The following is a 21,126-nucleotide window of genomic DNA, read 5'->3' on the forward strand; positions in this document are numbered from 1 at the left end:
CCTGTTAGCTGGCATTGTGTCCTCTCTGGAGAAACTGACTGGACCAAGAAAAAACTTAGACTGAAAGGGATCTCCCAAAAAAACAGTCAGTGATGACCCTATAGTGAAGTCTCCCATATGGAACTTCAGATAGCATTTTAGTGTCTTATTGTTAAATACATGTAGACAGCGAAAGGCCCCCAGGCATTAAGAAAAGCCTCTCATGAGAAAAACAGACCAAAACAAACATACAAGCCAAGAATGCGGTACAAAAGAAATAGAGACAATGTAATGAGCTGAAGAAAACTGGAAAACAAAACAAAACAAAAACTACCAGTAATAGCTACAGAGAAGTTAAAGAAAATATTGTGCTCATGAAACAGCAATGAGAAAAAGAAAAAGTCAGAGAACAAACTCTTAGAGACAAACTCTTAGAAAGTAAACTGTAATATTGGAAATTAATAATTCAATAAGGAAAGAAAGGGAGATAATGAAGAAATCACCCAGAATGTAGAACACATAAAGAGATGGAAAAAGAAAAGAAAATCAAATAGTCTGTTCAGAAGCTTTTTTCCTAATAAGAGATTCAGAAAGAGAAGACAGAGGAATAAAAAGTAATAAAACTCCCAGAACTGAAGGACATGAGTTTATCTGATTAAAAGTGCCCACTGAGTGCTGGGCACAGTGCCGGGCGCGGCTGTAATGCCAGTTACTCAGGAGGCTGAAGCAGGAGGATCTCTTGAGCCCTGGAGTTCAAGGCCTACCTGGGCAAGACCTCGTCTCTTAAAAAAAATTAATTTAAAAAAAAGTGCCTACTGAACACCTAGTATAATGAATGAGAAACCAAGACACTAAAACCACTACCCTTCTTATTTTTCCTTTGGTTTTTCTTCTGAGTCTCTATTCCTCATTGCATCCTTCATGTTGTTCCCCTGCCTTCTGTCCTTGACTTTCACCTTTTCGTACTTGCTTAAACTACCTCCATGTGTCATGACATCCAATTTCATGATTTTATGTATGTCAGTGATTCCCAGATATTCAGTTGTCTCTTTCCCTTGGACTCCAGACCTACTTCCTGGAACCCTCCACTCTGGTAGCCATCAGTTCTCATACATGTCTAAAAGTGAACCTGTTTCCTTGTATCTTTTTGCCTTTTAATGAACCTATTTATCTTTCTGTATTTCCTATTGCAGTAACTGGGGGGCGGGGAGGGAAATTAGGTCATTAAATATGAAATGTCCGATTTGGAATCAGTAGTTTATCTTAAACAAGAAGCAGTACAATTAATCAAAGTATTCCTGTAAACTATTGACACAGTTTGGCCATCTTAATGGTAGTTTGTTTATGCCAGCAGTGAGGAAGCCCAGAGAATGAGTGGCGATGAAATCTCAAAAGGCGTTTTCCATAGCTTGTTGAGAATTGAATATTTTTCCTTGTAAGAAGTGGTCCAAAGCCTGGAAAGAAGTAGTAGTCAGTTGGTGCAAGGTCTGGTGGATACAGTGGATGACAGACTTTCCAAGTCTAGCTTCCGTAGTTTGAGCAGTGTAGTTTGGGTGACATGTGATCAAGCATTGTTTTGCAAGAGGATTTGCTTATCTCTATTGACCAATCTGGGCTGCTTAATCACAACATCCTCATCATTTCGTCCAATTGGTTGCAGTAGACATCTGCTGTAATGGATTGACAAGGTTTCATGAAGCTGGTCTTTCTATCTCTATGAATTTTCTAAATCTTTCTTTCTTACACAGTACTTCCAAGAAGTACAAATAAGATTCATTATGTAAAATATCTCTTTACAATATATGGTATTTTGCTATCATTATCTACAGTATCTGTTTACAGTTATCTATTATTGCATAACAAATTGCTCTAAAACTCAGTGCCTTAAAACAACAATAGCCATGTATTATTTCTCATAGTTTCTGTAGGTGCAGAATTCAACAACAGGGATGGCAAGTCTACTCCACAATGACTGTGGCCTTAGCTGGAAGACCCTGGAGCTAGGGGCTAGAAACATCTGAAGGCTTGTTTACTAACATATCTAGCAGCTGATGTTGGCTGTCACCTAGGGACCTTTCTGGGGCCAATAGCTAGAACACCAGACATGATTTCTCCATGTGGCTTGGTTCCAAAGGCATGCATCTCAAGAGAGAAAAAAGGGAGAGAGAGAGAGAGAGTCACCCAAGTAGAAGTGATACTATGACATGTGGTCCTCCAGATCCCCAAGTGTGGCCCCTCGATCGAATCCAAACTTTGGATTCAGTCAAAAGGCCATACTCAAGGATCCAGAAGGCCAGAGGTTCCCCATCCCACCATAACTGCATTCTGTTGGGTGAGACAGTTAGAAAAGTCCACTCAGCTTCAGTGGAGAAGAACATAGACCCCACCTCTCAATGGAGGCATGTCAATGTTACATTGTGAAAAGAGCCTGTGAGATGAGATAAGAGTTGGTGTGGCCATATTTGCAAACGTAGTCTGCCATAGTGTATGTCCAACATAGTTCCCAATTTCACTCCTAGAAGGATTTCTCTAAAATTAACTCCTTTAATTTACCTTAACTGATAGTTAATCAGTCGAGAAGACAGGTGTCCTACTTTCTCTAATTAGGAAATTGAGATGTACACATTGAAAAGATGAAAACCATGAGATGATGTAGCTATTCATAGACAAAAATATATACATGGTTCTTGAAAACAAGATAATTATTAAAATGTGTCTGTTAAATAAGCTGTTCTAATTAATAGCTTTAATATTGTTTGAAAAGTGCTTCCTGGTCAAGAAAACATTTTAATATGAATAGCATTGTTTATCAACATTGTATTTATAGTTTGGGTATGAAAGCATTTTTCTAGGTTCTTGATTGACTTGAAATATTCAAATACATAATTGCTTCCTTTCCCTGACATATACCTAGGGCAGATAGGTTATGAAGTATATGTTTACTATATAAATTCTCTAACCAAATTATTTTACCTCCCTAAAATGTCAGTTTCCTCATCTGCAATATGTAAATAATAATAGTACCTATCTCACAGAGCTGACATGAGGATTAAATGAGTTAATGTATGTAAAGTGCTTGGCACCTAATAAGTGCTAAGAAAAAAGTTAGACATAGAAAGTACATGGATGTGTTCATATTTTGTGTGTGTGTGTGTGTGTGTGTGTGTGTGTGTATAAAGCCATAGCATAGTTGAATTCATTTTCAAAAAGGTATTCAAAGGATAAGGCAATATAGTTAATGAAATTATTTTGTCAAGTTCTTTCATTTAAGAACATGTTTCTTAACTTTAATTGTTTGCTTTTTTCCTAGTTCGAAAAAGAAAAACAGCATGATATTCGATCATTCTTTTTACCAAAACCTAAAAAAAGACAGTTGGTGACCTCCTGTGATGAATCAAGGATATTCGAGGAGAAAAAAACTGGAGTGGCATCAGACCACAGAAAAATAGTTGCAGGAGATACCAGTGATTATGAAAGTGAATCTGAAGCTAAAAGATTGAAATTGGTTGCCACCAGTGACCACTGCAGTCCCCCTGAGGAGACACCATCATGGCCCAGGCAAACCAAAGCTCCACTCATGGATGGTGTCCATGAAGCCAAGTCCCAGTCAGCCACCCTAGCTGTTCCTAGAGAAGGCTGGCAGTGTAGTTTCTGTACCTATATCAATAATTCAGTGTTACCTTCTTGTGAAATGTGTGAGAATCCTCAAGGCAGTGCTGGTGAGTACACGGAAGGTGACCGTGGAGGTGGGGGCTGGCAGTGGTGTCTTTGGCTAACCTGTGCTTTTAGAGACTGCTGTTATCAAAGGTTAGTGTGACTCAGCACGACTTTAGCTTTTAAACTGGAGTAAGCACTTCACATAGTGAAGACTGAATTTATCCCTTGTGGAATGTGAAAATCTCCCAGTTCTGTCAAGAATGTATATCCCCAAGCGTCTGTGATATGGCATTAATTTGGCACAAATGGACAGTTCTGATTAATGTCAGCAGGATGTGAATTCAGTGGGTAGGAAAAGAAGCTCTGTTGCTATGGTAGCAAATATGCCTTATAGTCATAGACCTGCTGTTTTCTTTCCTCTGTAGATAATACTTGTTTTTAAGGAAATTATAGATTATTTTTATGTTTAAATAGCAAAATAATCCAGTGTAGCTTCTTTGGCCTAGTCAGTATACATTGTGCCATTTTTCTTGCTTGACGAATCATCAAAATTCCTTTATAGATCTTCTTTTAGGAACCAATTTGATGTCTGTTTTATGGGTTCATTTGTTTCTAAAACAAAGTCAGAAATCATAAACTTATCTCAGATGTGTTTTTATAGCATGATATGCCATTTCCTGATGTTGAGTTTCTGAAATGGTTATTAATACCCATGGTTGTTACAAAAAAAAGATCATTAGTGTTCTTTTGTTTCCAATTTGAGAGAGCATTTTTATGGTAATGAAAAATGCCAAGTTGACAGTTTTGGAAACTGGAAGTACTCGTTTTATTTTATCAATTGTAATAATTTTACACATCTAATTTTCCATCATACATTAATTCTTCAGAATATTGACATTGACCAAGACTCGGCTAAGATACAAACTCTGATATTGCAATTCCTTCTTCCTGCCTTGCTTTCCTCTCTGTCTTAGTTCTGATCTGAAGGAAAATTTAATCAAGAGCTGAATCTTCCCTCTTTCACTTCTGGGTGCTCCTACCAAAATTGACAAGTCTGCCATCTGGGTGGTTATATTTGTAATGTGGACGCCTGTTGTCTATGAACTAAATTGGAATCACAAGTTTATTCCATGTAATATCCCTACCACAATTAGCATGATTCCATGCAATTCCCAACTGCTACAGGCAATAAAAATAAAGTATGTCGTGACTATAAAATAATGTCTGTTTACATTAAGTATATACCTTCAGAGATTTAGCAATAAAAATCATAGTTTAATATGGGTTTTATTGTTCTGACTTTTCCTCAGTGATACCAAGAGCAACAATGAAAGTTCCTAGACACATGATTTAATAAGCAGCCTGTCAAGCAACTTAAAAAATAATCTGACTACCTTTTCTGAATATAAAAGTCTGATTAAAGAGAAATATTCTAAGTAACAGTGATATTACTATATATAAAAGTTATAATTATTAGATTTACATTACTGTAAATTGGCAATCTTGATTTGGATTCACCCCAACAGTGTGGAAAAGTGGAATTAATTCTAATTCATCTAAATTTTTAAGTAATGGCTTCCATATAACACTTTGAGGAAAGAGTAGAATTCAGAAACTTAGAAGAGCAATATTAGAATGTTACAGACTACGAAGGTTGCTAATACAGTCTCTAGTGCAGTAGAGAAAATTTGGTATAGTATGTATTGAATGCTAATATTTGTCAATATGTATCACTTCTCTTGTGCTTTGTTCTTAACATCTGTATTTCATATAACATCTTACACTTCATAGCGTTCAAATTTATATCTGTCACTTGAATTCCAGGCTGTGTCTATCCAGTGGCCTATGTAACATCTTCGCCTGGGTGTCCAACGGATCTCTCAAGCTTAACATGTCCAAAGTAGAACTCTCGATTCTTCACCACTGCCACATCTAACACCCAAATCTTCTCTTCTTTGATCTTTACTACATCACGCTAAACACCTAGGCAGTATCCTTGATATCTTCCTTGACACCTATACTCAATCCATCAAGTAACCTCCAGAATAAATCTTGATTCTAGCCACTTTATTGCTACCATCCTACTCAAGCTACCATCATCTTTCGTCCAGACCTTAATAGCTTCCATACTGGTCTCCCTCATTGTGATCCTTCTATGCACAGCAGCCAGAGTGATCCTTTAAAAACTTAGATCATTATTATTCTCTTGCCTAAAACTGTATAATGGCTTACAGTTACATTTAGAATCTAATCCCAGAATATAGGCCCTGAGGCCAGGCTTCCTAGATTCCTGAACAGCTCTCAAATCAAATGGGACTCCTGAGAGCATGGCCCCTACGACTTTTGCTATGGTAGTACTCCCTGCAACCCCTTACTCACAAAACCTTGGTTGTGTTATTTATTTGTTGCGTTATTGTCTATCTCTGCCACTTAGAATGGCATCTCCAGGAGGCAGGCACTTACCTGTCTTGTTCTTTGCTGTCTCTTCAGCACCTATACTAGTACTGGGTGTATAGTACGCTCCTGATTTATGTTTTAAAAGAAGGAACAAACATTATTAACTTTGTTTCTTTTTATAAGACATAGCTGTGACTTTTTAAACTGTACCTTTAAATGTAAGTTATTGTTTGATTTTAATAATTGTACATATAGATAGCCTCAACCATGTCCAGGATAAAATCAAAAGTAAGAAGGATGATTCTCAGAAAAACACCTCCACAAAAGTTCGAACTAGCTCAGACTGTGAAAAACAAGTCCTTGCACAGTCAGAACCTGACCAGCTGGCTGAGAGCAAGGAAGAAACATCAAAAATTGAAAGGGAAGACAGACTTACACCCCAGCCAGGTAATGGTAAGTCTTGTTTCCATTTCCATCATCCAAATAATAGCTACATACTTTAATACATAATACTGTTATTAGATTTGCAATTACTACCTTGTTCCAGGTTCCTTTTATTCCCTTTTTTATTAAAAATACCAACCATTTGTAACCACATACTTAAACACCAGATGGCTGGAAGAGCTGAGGGTGTCTGTTGGCATTCAGACATTACACATAGAGCAAAACCGATAAATAGCTGCATGTGCTGCCACCAGGCCTGTTGCCCAGCCTCAACTAAGCCTACCCATTCACACAGTGAGGGTGCTGTTTTGATATTTGGGAGGTGCTTATGGAGAAAACAGTAAGATTGACAGATGATTAACAACTACTTAGCATATTATTAATCCTTTACACAAAAATTCTTTTAGATGGCTATACATAATTAGCATATTTTTTTAAAGTTTTTTTTTAAGAAATGTTTTTAAGGAACATAATTTCAAGGCTATATGAATCATGACTGCATTTGGAACCAACTATGCAATGTTTCACATTTATTTACTTTTTGGTTGATTCCATTCATTATTTATAGCTGTGATGGTTAGCAAATACCAGCCTGTGTGGCATACATCACTATCTTTTGTGGGCCAGCTGGCAAAAGCTTATAAGTACTCTTGGGTTATTTTCCTTGTTACTCATTTAGTGACCACAGTAACCTACAGATAGATATTCTTATTAAAACAAACCCAAAATTGTTGGGATAAGACTATTGAAGTTTTTCTTCTAAGTTATTAATTGTTGCTTTTAAACACTGATAAAATTTGGAGTCAGATTCATCGCCTTGAAATAAAGTGTTGGCCAGGCACAGTGGCCCACGCCTGTAATCCCAGCAGTTTGGGAGGCTGAGGTGAGAAGATCACTTGAGGCCAGGAGTTTGAGACCAGCCTGGGCAACATAGCGAGACCCCATCTCTACACAAAAAATAAGAAAATTTACCAAGCATGGTGGCATGCACCTGTAGTCCTAGCTACTTGAGAGGCTGAGGCAGGAGGATCACTTGAGCCCAGGAGTTCAAGCCTGCAGTGAGCTATGGTCATGCCACTACACTCCAACCTGGATGATAGAACGAGACCCTGTCTCTTAAAAACAAAAAGAAAAAAACAAAACAAACACAAATTAGCATAGATTTCTGCATCTGAGAAAGTAATTTAAAAAGTCATGGAGGAACTATGCCAGGTTAGGAGCACAGGTTCTGGAACCAGGTTACTGAGTTTAAATCCTCTTACCCTGGGCAAGTTCATGTGCCTCAGTTTCCTCTTGTGTAAAATGCACTATTTATTTCCAAGAGGTGTTAGTATATGTACTTAAAATGGTGCCTAGCACAGTGTGCTAGCTAAGTGTTAACTATAATTGTTGTTTAGACCAGCTTTGATAATCCTTTCTCCCTTGCAGAATAAATTAGACAGTAAGACTGAGAAAGGGCCAAATAAGAAGAGATTATTAGAAAAGAAGCTTGTCTACTCATCTCCTTTTGTGAATGTGCAGCACCTGGGCACAGGGAATCAGGCATAAGTGGCCCTCAGCATAGCTGTATTGCTGCCGATAATCAAAATGGTGTCCATTCGGTCTCAAATCCACTCTAGCAAAAGGGACAGATTCTAAACTCCTTCAAGACCAATGACAGCTCTTGTTGACAAGAATCCTTCCTATGCCTAGCTTGTATTTTTTTCAGCTAATTCTGAATCTGTTTGTTTCTTGTTAGGTCATTAGCAAAAATGTGAAGCAACTAGTGCCACATAAGCTGATATGTTCTTAGATTGCCTATCACGGTAGTTTTATTTCAAGCCTAGACACACATTCTTTGTCAAATATATTGATATTTTTTACATAGCTATTTCATCATTCTAACCTACAGAAGATTAAAATAAGCTGTTTTAGATAGCTTCAGGTTCTCTTTTTTCTTCTTCATTAGAACAGTTGAAGAGTTCAGACACTTTGCCAGTGTATGACACCTTAATGTTTTGTGCAAGTAAGAACACTGACCGGATTCACCTCTACACTGAGGTAAGCATCATGCAATTCTGTAGCTTGAAACGTAAAAATGACTTCCTTTTTTCATTTTTCAATGGAAATATTTAATTTTATTAACAATGAGACAGGCATCTAATTATTTGCCTCCTTAAAGCTAATTTCTAAATTCCTGTGTAAAAGCTAAAGACCATGAGAGACCAAACAATGTAGTCATTAAGAATATAAACCTCAAGGCCAGACTGCCTCAACTCAAATCTGTTACTAACTGTGTAGTCTTGGAAACACTACTCAAGTGCTCCGTGCTTCAGTTTCCTCAATTCCAGAATATGGAGAGGCTCTGTTGCAAGGATAAAACGAGCTGAGTCCTGGGAAGCACTTAGCACGGTGCCCAGCCAACGTGAACTCTCAATAAAGGTAGCTCCTGCACTGCTCATTTGTAGCAACAGGAGCAGCAGTGGACCTGCTTATTCATATTGAGTAAATTCTAGGAAGCTTTTGTCATGATTGCCAATTCCTGCTATAGCCTAGCTTAGCAGTGCCTGAAATTTTTATTTGTTTGTTTTAGAGACAGGGTCTCACTGTGTTGCCCATGCTAGAGTGCAGTGGCATTATAGATCGTTGTAATCTCGATCGCCTGGAATCAAGGAGTCCTTCCACCTCAGCCTACCAAGTAGCACACCACCACACCCAGCCAATTTTCTTTTAATATAGAGACTGGATCTCACTATGTTTCCCAGGCTGGTCTCCAACTCCTGGCTTCAGGTGATCCGCCCCCAACCTCAGCCTCCCAAAGTGCTGAGATTACAGGCGTGAGCCACTGTGCCTGGCCCCAGACAGCTTTATTTATATGGGTTATATCTATTGATATTTCCTGTATTTGAAATTAAAATGGAGGTTCTCAAATGTATTCATTTATTCACTTAAAAGTAGCAATAATGAACCCATTATATATTTATGTAAACAACATTTTATTAAAAATAATTATCTTTTCTAAGAAAATATATTTGGTGAGAAGATTATTATTGTTTCACATTTAGCAATTTTCTCTAAAGTCTTAATAGAAGACAATGGGGTTCTCATATCTGCCTCTGCATTCAGTTTGTTGAGATATCACATCATGTAGCCACTGGAAAAAGCTCACCATACATTTGTGAGAGAATAAGAGAGAAAAAGGCAAATAGTATTAATATCTTACTATTAATATGAAACGCTCTGACTTTGTGGCACCTCTGGGAGGATCTCAGGGATCATGTCAGAATCTATGGGCCTAGGTAAACTAGTGTGAGTATTTGAGGGAAGAATTGCTGAGATTATGAATCTATTATTTGGTCTGCAATTGCAAATTTCTAATCTTTATAAGTATAATATTTCTAACTTTTTAAACTTATGGTCCATTTTATTGATATGTTAAAAGATAACTTATATTGAAGATGACCAAACTTTCAGTTACAGGTTTTCCACTAAACCAAATATAGATATAGATAGATGATGTGCCATGTAATAATATTCATTTAGTAGGAGATGGCTAGGATCATGAACATCAAGATCCACCCACAGCCTCCAGCATGGGACCAAAGCTGAGAGACAGACACCAAGAACCAAGCCAGGCACAATGCTCCTCTGGGAGGCTCAGAGCCCAGTCTACCATGTGGAGCCACTAGCCTCCAATGGTGACCCAGACTACAGAGAGTACCAATAACTCCTCTGCTCAGTGCCTGAGCCACACTCATCGCTCATGTGGGAGGAGCTGTAGGCTGTGCTTCTTTCTCAGACCATCACATGAGAGGAACCAAGAAGTGGTCCCCAGATGAGCTTGAAGGTAGATAAGCCAACAGCAGACACTTGACAGAGCACACCACAGGAATTCAGAAGCCCTTAAAGTCCTTAAGGAGTTAACCTGTACTCTGTATACTGAAACCTCTGCCTCCTGGATCATCTGATCAGTGTTTTATCCCTCTTGGGGTAGAGATAGGGAGAGAAACTGCAAACTCCAGGTAGAGGGTAGAGCATGCCTGCTGCCAAACTAACCTAGAGCAACAGCCTCGCTGACCTGTATTCTGGCACTGCCACCCAGCCTGTGTAGCATGGGTCACCACTCCTTCTTGACATCTCTGTTAATGGTCTCAAATGTATTTTTATGACTGTTACACATCCCTGTATCATAAAATGTTATCACTCAGTTAGTTTTCTAGACACAAGACTCTAAGTAGATGAAATGTCAACCTGTCTTTTTGCAGGTACGGTGGAGTTGAGATGAAAACTTTCCTTTTCACTTTAGAAGAGCTAAAGTAAAATCTAGAAGTAGAAATTTGGATTAAAAGCCTAGTTGACTGCCTAAAAGAACACCCTTGAAAGGAAAAGCAGTAACAGACATTTAGCATCCTGTGTTGCGTTAAAACTATTCATTTCAGCCAGGATCCCAAGTCTAATTCAGGGTTTAGAATTATATATTATAATTATATATTGAAACTTTAATCAGTAAGTACATACTTTTTGTGGGTTTTTTTTCTCCAAATAGTGGGAGCTGTAGCATTTCTTTTTGGCTGAGAGAATTAGAATATGAGTTCCACTATTATTCATTTAATAGATTTTCGTGTAAGAGGTTCTTCTTCCCCTTTATAAAAGAAATAGCTCTACTCACGTTTAACTTACCATAACCCTGTATGTGGTTACTCTTTACCCTTAAGATTTCAGGATATTGTGCAGCTGATCGTTGGAACCTAAACACACTCCTACTTACTCTCCAGGTGGAAAATTGGCAGAGTCCTCATGGACTAACTTTGCCACATTGCTTTTGAGGAGCAAATTTTAAAATAATTTCTCTAGAATTATTGTTTCTACCTTCTTACTTCCTTGCTCTGTAACAATGGACAGATACATGAACCCATTTGGGGAAGGTTATTTAGATTATTCCTTGGCATCCTTCTTTGATGTTGTACTTAACATTGTCAATGATTATAAACGTGTTTATTTGAGATTTGGGAGTGGACATGCTACTGTTAACTTTTAGGATGTACTATTCTTCTGTATTGATTTGCAGTATCCAGTTTTATTATTTTGATACTTGTTTTCGAGATCAGGTAGTAGAGAAGAGTATGACAGGGTAGTGAACCGCATTCCAGGCTGAAGGCATAGGCTCCAGTTAGGCGCGGGCAGTGGCCGCACAGAGAGCTCAGCAGAGAGCCTGCCTCCCTCCTGGCTCACTGCCCTTCGGGGGACCCCTGTGGGATAGACCTTGTCTAGATAAACTGTAGTTTGTCTCTTCGGAGACTGGGCATATTATGCCATAATATAATTATTTTCTTTTAAAATTGTTAGAACTGCCTACACAAAAATGAATTAATAATGTCTCTGTAATCTATAATCAGGATGGAAAACAGATGAACTGTAATTTCATTCCATTGGATATAAAATTAGACCTTTGGGAAGATTTACCAGCAAACTTTCAGCTGAAACAAAATCGCTCATTGGTAAGAATAGTTTTAAATAAAATAGCTTCATATGTTTTAAATAAAATTGTTTTAGTAATTTTAATGATCATTTTTAGTTTAGTAAAAAAGTACTTTGTGGCCTTTTGCAGAGTCAAATCACTGGTTACATCTTCATCAATCCAGGCAGTGCCTACTAATTACCCCAGTGCTAAGAATAAACAAAATCCGCTTCCTTGGCTAATGATCACACCTAGAGTTGCTGTTTCTGTGGATAGAGTCATCCTCACATCATTTAATTTCTCATTCACAGGATTAGCAACTGTGATATTTGTATCTGACAGAATCACATTTTATCTTTTAAGGTTAAGTTCTAACAATGACAAATTCTGAGAGCAGAAATAATACCATGTTGGGTGATTCTTGATTCACTGTCAGAAGCACCAGCATGCAGCTCCAGGCCAAGTACCTGCCAGGGAGGCCTTAATTCCGATCTGTGGCTGATTTACCTTCACTACTGAGAAGGGTCATCATATACAGGGATTGGCCCAGCATGCAGTATACCATTTTTTACAAGAAAATAGTGATCACTTTTTTACCCTTTCGGTGAAAATGAAGCATGACTCACAGGTCATCTGCACCTGTCTTAAAGGAAAAAGTGACAGTACCTGTCTTCTTTGGCAATATCTAATCCTGATTCTCAGATTCCCTGATAATAGCCAGTTGTGTATAATTGACTGGCAAATAAGAGTAATGGTAAGCCTAATAATAATGTCCCAGGTTTATTGATGGCTTTTTCCTGTGGTAACTTAGGCATCATTTACAAAGTGATTCTCAGATGCTGCACTGTCCTTCTGTCACCCAGTTTTGCCTTTGCCTTCGCTGCAGTATGTGCTTCCACACCTCTTCTGGTCTCAATGAGCACATTATCACTGTTGGTCCCTATGTGTGTTAAGGGCATACATTGTGTGTCCTGAAACGTGCCTTTAGAGAATCTTTGGATTGAAAGAGAGCTCTTGAGAAATGGCCATAGATAGTTTACAGTAAAGATATAAAAACTGCATCAAATTGAAGAAAGCCTTAAACTGTGGAATTCAAAAGCCTGTATTGGGGATATAACAAACATCAGTTTCCTGATGTTGTAAATAGCCTCACTTCCAAAGGAAGATGCCTGGTAAGCTGTTAACTCATTTTATTATCTCATTTTTCTGCCAGATTTTGAGGTTTGTTCGAGAATGGAATAGTCTAACTGCCATGAAGCAAAGGATAATCAGGAAAAGCGGGCAGCTGTTCCGTAGCCCATTTCTTGTCTTGGAAGAGATCACAAAGCAACAAATCAAACAAAACTGCACCACAAGGTATGAGTTGTCTTTCTTTTTTTATTTTGTATTATATTGCTTTTCATGGTTATTTCTTTCTTTCTTTCTTTCTTTTTTTTAAAAAATAGGGTCTCGCTTTATTGCCCGGGCCGAAGTACAGTAGCACCATCCTAGCTCACTGCAGCCTTAAACTCCTGGGCTCAAGTGATCTGCCTCAGTCTCCCAAGTAGCTAGGACTACAGACATGGACCACCATGCCCATCCACTTTTTCTATTTTTTGTTGAGACAAGGTCTCACTGTGTTCCCCAGGCTGGTCTCGAACTCCTGGCCTCAAGCAATTCTCCTGGCATCATGGTTATTTCTACATGGGATCTCTGGGATCTTCTGGAACCACTAATGAAATTCTGAAGAGCTAAGAGAAAATTATATCTAAAATCACAGCTATATTATTTCATAGCAACGTCATCAGATATTTAGTGAATTTGATCAGATCTGCTAAAAGAGATCAGGCTGTCCAGAATCTTACTCACCATGAGTCCCACTCATCCACGGAAAGGTCAGCGTCATGGGTTGGCACAACCTGTGACCTGCAAAGCCTTGGACACATTTTTTTTTTTTTTTGAGACAGAGTCTCACTCTGTCACCCTGGGTAGAATGCAGTGGCATCATTGTAGCTCACTGCAACCTGAAACTCCAAGGCTCAAGCAGTCCTCCTGCCTCAGCCTCCCAAATGGCTGGGACTTGGGTTTGTGTCACCTATTTTTAGTAAAGACAGGGTCTCGCTCATGCTCAGGCTGGTCTTGAACTCTTAAGCTCAAGCAGTCCTCCAGCCTCGGCCTCCCAGAGTGCTAGGATCATAGGCATGAGCCACCACACCTGGCCCCTGGGACACTTATTAATAATGGGAAGACATTTCACTCTTAGAACATCAGAGCATGCCTCTGGACCCCATCTGCCCTGCCCCGCTGTAGGTGAGCATGGTACCACGCAGCAGGGGAGATGGTTCTATTTGAACACACTACCACCCAAGTAGTGGAAGGGAACTGTAATCAGGAACATGGCTGGAAATGAGATAAAAGGAAAGGTTAATTCTCAGACATTTGTGACTGTTTTGCCTTTATCCTTACAGGTCCCTTTCTAATCTTTATACACTTACTTTCCTTTCTTGGCATCACAATCATCTTTGTCTCACTTGGGTATCCCCTTGTGTGATCTCAAATCCCCATTCTCTGTAGATGCTTTTCTTAACACGAAGCAAGGATTATCAGGAAAAGCAGTCAGCTGTTCTGTAGCCCAATTCTTGCTTTGGAAGAGATCACAAAGCAATGAACCAAACAGCAGCATTGGCAGAGAAAGCCCTTTAGTGCTTGCTGTCTCCATACACCCGATCTCTCTTTGTCCTCATATTCCATCAGTTTATGGTCTTCATTCTCTAGCTTTTTCCATGCACACATTTGGAAAAATTTTATCAATGGTATGGGGGAATGTACATGGTTGATGAATAAATTATATTAGTCCCATTCAGTGAAAACATCTTTAGCTGTTTCAAAATATGGCATATGGTACAGTTGTATGAAAGAATAAGAAACAATGCTTGTAATAAATTGTTAAGGGTCAAAATAAATATTAAAAAAAGTGATAGAGGCCAGGCATGGTGGTTCACGCCTATAATCTGAGTACTTTGGGAGGCAAAGGCGGGAGGATCACTTGTGGTCAGGAGTTCAAGACCAGCCTGAGTAAGAGCGAGACCTCGTCTCTACAAAAAGTACAAAAATTAGCTGGGCATGGTAGCACACTCATGTAGTCTCAGCTATGTGGGAGGCTGAGGCAGGAGGATCACTCAAGCCCAGGAATGTGAGGTTGTAGTAAGCTATGATGACACTACTGCACTCTAGCCTGGGAGACAGAGCAAGACCTTGTCTCAAAAAAAAACAAGTGGGGAAGGGACAGAGATACAAATACATAATTGCTATTATTGACATAGACATTGTCTAGGATACCTTAGAAACCCTTACCAGAGGTTTCTCTAGAACAGTGGTTCTCAACTGGGGGCCATTTTGCCCACCAGGGTTGTAGTGTCTGGAGACATTTTAGATTGTCACGACTGAGGGATGCAACTAAGGAGCATCTAGCGGGGAGAGACCTAGGATGCTGCTGAAAATCCAACAGTGAACAGGACTGCACCCCAAACCAAGAACTATCTTTTTCAAAATGTCTGTTGACACTATTGAGGAATCTTGCTCTAGGGCATAAGATTAAGGGATTTGTGGAAGTGGTAGGGACTTTATACTTTATGCCAGAATTACAAACTCATATGACTAAAAACAAAACAAGAACCATGAGTGAATGAATGAGGTCAGGTGTAAAACTAGAAAAGGAGGGTGTATGAGGTAGGACCGTGGCAAACTGGGAAGTTTGGAACCCATCTGAAGTCACTCAAAATCAGATTTAAAAATAAAATACTGTTCTGGAGGCTAAGGTGGGAGGATCATGTGAGCCCAGGAGTTCGAGACTAGCCCGGATAACATAGCAAGACTCAGTCTCAAAATAAAATAATAACAAAACTGTAGGAGTCTAATAAGCCCTTTGATTAATTGGGTTTATCTATGATTTGCCAGTTTTGTACTCTGGCCTAAATTCTTCTATAATGGTTGAATTTTTCTCATGAGCATGTGTCACTTTATATAAAAAATACATTTAAAATACATGTATGTATTTATACATATACACACACACAAATATATACACACATATCAAAAAGTACAATGCCTATTTTATGTTTCTCAGTACTTCTTAGAGTCCTCTCCATTTTTCTCATTTTTATAACCACAGTCATTGCTAAAGTATTGATCTTCTCTTTCTCACATGATCATAAGTCTTTTCATAACCAAATTTATAGCCTACTCCAGCTATTTCTAGACATGCCCTATTGTTTCTTCTCCATCGGACATGGATGACCACTTAAGGTACCAGCTAAGATGACTGATCATGTGTAAAAGCAAAAGTCAATTCATAAAATCAGTACAAACCAAAGTCAGACACACAATGTTATTTATAAAATTATTTATAAATAATACGTTAAGGATATAACTTGTATTAATAAGCAGCAGATTAATTATCAGATTTGTATTTTTAAGAGCTAATTCTAGTAACAGTTGGGAGATTAGATAAAAAATGGCAAGAGGGGTGGGGAACCTGCGGGCTCAAGGCCCTCCAGATCCCCAAGTGCAGCCCCTTGACCAAATCCAAACTTCACAGAACAAATCCCTTCATTAAAATGATTTCTTCTGTAAAATTGAGATTTAGTCAAAAGGCTGCATTCAAGGATCCAGAAGGCTACATGTGGCCCTAAGGCTGCAGGTTCCCCAGCCCTGCAGGAGATGGTGGCAGTTTGGGGCACAGTGGCTCATACCTTAATCCTAGCACTTTGGGAGGGCGAGACGGGAGGATCAATTGAGCCCAGGAGTTTGAGACCAGCCTGGGCAACATAGTGAGACCCCATCTCTACACAAAAATTTTTTTTAAATTAGCTGAGCGTAGTGGCATGAGCCTGTAGTCTTGACCGCAGAAGGCTGAGGCAGGAGGATCGCTTGAACTCAGGAGTTCGAGGCTGCAGTGAGCTATGATTGCACCATTGCACTCCAGCCTGGGCGACAGAGAGAGACCCCATCTCTTTAAGAAAAAAATAAAAAGCAAAACTCAATGTGGAGAAACAAGTTACATTTGTTTTCTGTTGCTACCATAATAAATTACCACAAACTCAGCAGCTTAAAACAACACATGTTTATTATGTGACAGTTCTGTAAGTCAGAAGTCCAAGCTGGGTCCTACTAGTTTCTCTGCTCTGGATTTCATAAGGCTGAAGTCAAGGTGCTGGCCAGCTGGGCTCTAATTGCGAGGCTTGGGTAAGAATCCACCTCTGATTGTTGGCAAAACTCAGTTCCTTGCAGCTGTAGGAATGAGCTTCCTGTTTTTCGCTGGCTGTCAGCTGGGGGCCCCTGTCAGCTCCTAGAGGCATCTCTCTGGTCCTTGCACACAGGCCCCTACACCTCAGACCGCACCAAATCCTTCTCTGCTGGGAATTTTTCAGCCTTCCTCCTCTGCTTTTAAGAGTTCATGTGATTATATTGATCCCACCCAGTCATCTTTCTATCTTAAGGTCAGCTGATTAGTAACCTAATTACACCTGCATTGTCCTTTTATAGCATTACCTAGATTAGGGATTCATTAAATAACCTGGGGACAGGAATCCTAGCGGTTATCTTAAAAGTTCTGCCTACCACACAAGTTCAAAGACTATTGTAGTAAACCTGGAGAAAAATGTTAAGAATCCATATGAAGGCATTAGCAATAGGAATAGAGGAAAGAGAATGAAAAGAGCTGTTAAGGAGATACATCAGGAGACATTGGTAACTGATTATAGAAAGGCAGAGAGAAGGAGGCCTCCAGGGAAACCGACTTAGCAGAGCCATGAACTGAAACGTATATACCTGCAGAGGGGAGATGCTATCAGGGAGCACCCCAATTCTTGCTGTAGAACCCCAGTAAGTGTCAGTGTTTTGAAGTAACCATGTATCTCTGAAAACAGTGTGAAAGATGGGGCTGAACAACAGCATTGACTGGAAGTCTGTTTAAGGACAAGTTGGACATTGGATCCCTTTCCCTCCCACTGTCCTGTCAGTTTCCTTTCTAAAGAAACTGAGCCAGAGAGCCTCCAGACTTGGAAACATCAGGCTCAGTGGAGATAAAGGGAGAGGCATCATACTGAAAACTGAAACTCTCCAGATTTATTTTTTGCTCAGCTTTCAGAATGACAGCAGCCACATTTTACTTCCTAGACACAAGGTTATAGGCTTTCTCTCTTAAAAATATTGAATGCACCCTATAAATATATATAACTATTATGTACCCATAATAATTAAAAATAAAAAAATTTTAAAAATTGAGTGGCTCTAAAAAAAAAAAAAAAGGCATATAGATACTGACTTTGAAGATTCCTCCAAAAGCAATGGCAAGGTCACCAACCAGATTATCCTCCAGTGATGCCTGCCAGTTTGGAGGCCCCCTCCAAGCTCAGAGCTTGCAGCCAGCTTTTGAGTAGCTCACTCTTCAATTTGAATGGAAGCCAAGATCACCAGCCACTGTTTTGGTTACTGACTGAGTTACATTTCTCAGAGGCAGGCCTAACTCAGTTGGAGCCCTGTCATGTTTAGGATGCCAACTATTTAATCGCTAGCCATAGCTGATCTCCAAAGCAGGTCAGCAACCCAGAGCCCAAGATTGTGTTCACTGATGTGTGCCACTTTCCAACACACTCGTCTCACAAAAATTGCCATCTTCCATTCCATTCCCTATCCACGGGATTTACCATAATTCTTTTGAGAGTCAGTATACTTACATGAACTTCCTAGCAAACCTTAATGGAAAATTAAATATTGGCAACTAGGTTTGAAAGTTGTCAACTTCTTTCTTTGGAACTGATTGATCTGTTTCTTGTGGTTGCCAGAAATTTATGCTTAAACCTCTTTTAGAAAAGCAAGAGGTTATTTTTAGTTTCTAAATCTCTGACTAGATTTCTCAGCATCTTTTAAAGTTACTGAATTAGGTTCCTAAGCTTTTAAACATTGTATAATACCTGAGGCAAGGCTTAATATCCCATTGCCCCTCAAAGCTAGGGAGCTTTTGAGTTCATTGAGTATCCACAGAAATACTTTAGCAAAGTGCTTTTTTCAAGGGAATAAAATGGTTGAAGAAATTGTTGGGGGAGGTGGATAGGAGGAAGTTTAGGAAATAAAAGGACAAATTGAAGAACTCTAAAATGTTCAATATTTTTTTTTTTTGCTTTAAGAAAAACACAAATGGAAATGCAAACATATGAAAAGATATACGCCCTTATTCTTAAGAGGAGAAATGCAAATTTAAATTTATTATGAGATACCTATCACTATTAGCAGAGATTTTTTAAAATGCATTGTGTTACTGAAAGTGTGAGGAAATAGGTACTCTCACCCATTGCTAGTGGACAGGTCCACTAGTGCAACCTTAAAGGAGAGGAATGTGTCAAAATCTTCCTACATTTAGAGCACCCAAGACCTTTGACCCAGGAATTCTACTTATGGAGAATTATTCTACATATACTTAATGTGTAGGAAATACCATGTATAAGGATATCTATTGCAGCATTGTTTCTTATAACAAAGACTGGAAATAACCTAAATGTCCATTAATCAGAGACTGGTTAGATATATTATATGGTTTATCCAAATAATGGAATAACATGGAACCATTAAAAAGAATAGGGACACTCTGGGTATCCTAATATGGAAAGATCTCTGAGATGTATGTTTAGGTAAAAAGAGCAAGGTGAAGATTAGTATACATGTTATGCTATCATTTATTTCTAAAAAAGCATCATGGGAGTGACTGCTAATGGGTACAGATTATTTGTGAGGTTGATGAAAGTGTACTGGAATTAGTGGTGATGGTTGCACAACCTTGTGAATATATTAAAATGCACTGAATTATAAAGTTTAAATTGGTGAATTTTGTGGCATGTGAATTGTATGTCAATACAAATGCAAAAATAAATGAAAGGTATATACTGATACTCAGAAAAAATAAACTATTTCTAAAAGGATACACAAAAAACTAGCTTCTGGGGAGGGGCAAAAGAAGATGGGAATGGGAAGGAAAGTCACACTTCACCATATACGTTGTTTTCGCCTTTTGAATTTGAAAGCATGTGTATATATCGCCTAATCAAAAATTAATAAAATAGTTTATAAAAAGAAGGCAATCTGTTTATTATTAAATCTACCTTAATAACATACAAGCAAATTTTTAAAATTTTGCCTACAATTGCACAAGTCCATTGTGATTGGAGTTTAATTTTATTGTCAAGCTACCAAATGAAGAAGTACTCAAAAATATGAAGAAATTCATACTTAAACTAATTCCCAAAAAAGGCTACAATAGGTGTAAACTACCAGAGAAATAGGCCAGTTAATTAGAAGGAATTAATTAGGTAATTGTATTTCACCTACTTAAATTCCCCCATCACCTTTAATTGAAATAACTTTCCTCTGTACTTCCAGTCCCTAAACCATCATGTAGTGTTATTAGTGTTGTGTGATAGGTTCTGAATCCCACATCAAGAGTGGCTTTATTTCAGTGAAAGGTTCCATAAACCCTGTATAGGCTAATAATGGGAACAACCTTGAGATTATAGAAGATGTGATTGAACCTGGTTAACTGAAAAGAGAATCACTTTATCCAAGTACACTGATGCCCTGTTATAAGTGATGAAGGTAATTTGGAGAACCGTTGAAGGGAAGGCCAAGAGGGAGGTGAAAATGCAGTTAGAGATTTTCTGCACAGCTTGGTGAGCAGTTTCCTTAAGGCTGTCAGTTGTGCATGTATTTGATCATTTCTTATTCTTACATCCACTCCTTTTTTCTCCTAAATGAAAATTGGTCCAAAGGGTATTGAGTGACTCTTGAATTTCTTAGAAAAACAAATCATGAGGAAACTAATTCGGAACAAAGAGATATATTTTGCACATAATGGATACCAATGTATAAAGAGAGAAAATTCCATTTTCTAACTTTAATATTAGCACAATGAATAGAATTGTATCTTTTTCTTCTATTGCTTTTGCAAGGAGCAATGTGAATGTGAAATAGAGAAACTCTTATATGAAAGACTGGGAATCTCTTTAATGTGTCATTGTTTTAGATATATAACCAAAGAAGATGTTGCTGTAGCCTCAATGGACAAGGTGAAGAATGCTGGAGGCCATGTCCGTCTGATCACAAAGGAGTCCAGGCGATGGGATCCTTCCACAAAGTAAGGTTTTTTTACTACTAGGACACAGTAGCACTAAGACTACTCATTT

The 21,126-nt window shown here is 38.6% G+C and overlaps 1 protein-coding gene across 1 annotated transcript in view; it reads left to right on the plus strand.

Annotated features, from left to right (window-relative positions):
* Positions 1-21,126, plus strand: part of ZRANB3 (zinc finger RANBP2-type containing 3) — a 103,640-nt gene that overhangs the window by 75,136 nt on the left and 7,378 nt on the right. The window contains exons 10-15 of the mRNA XM_045559956.1: positions 3,290-3,698; positions 6,289-6,486; positions 8,426-8,517; positions 11,853-11,954; positions 13,128-13,270; positions 20,967-21,077. Coding sequence (XP_045415912.1) covers positions 3,290-3,698; positions 6,289-6,486; positions 8,426-8,517; positions 11,853-11,954; positions 13,128-13,270; positions 20,967-21,077 — 1,055 coding nt within the window. The remainder of the gene's footprint in view (positions 1-3,289; positions 3,699-6,288; positions 6,487-8,425; positions 8,518-11,852; positions 11,955-13,127; positions 13,271-20,966; positions 21,078-21,126) is intronic.

This window comes from Lemur catta, chromosome 8 (genome assembly GCF_020740605.2).
Source record: "Lemur catta isolate mLemCat1 chromosome 8, mLemCat1.pri, whole genome shotgun sequence".
NCBI lineage: Eukaryota > Metazoa > Chordata > Mammalia > Primates > Lemuridae > Lemur > Lemur catta.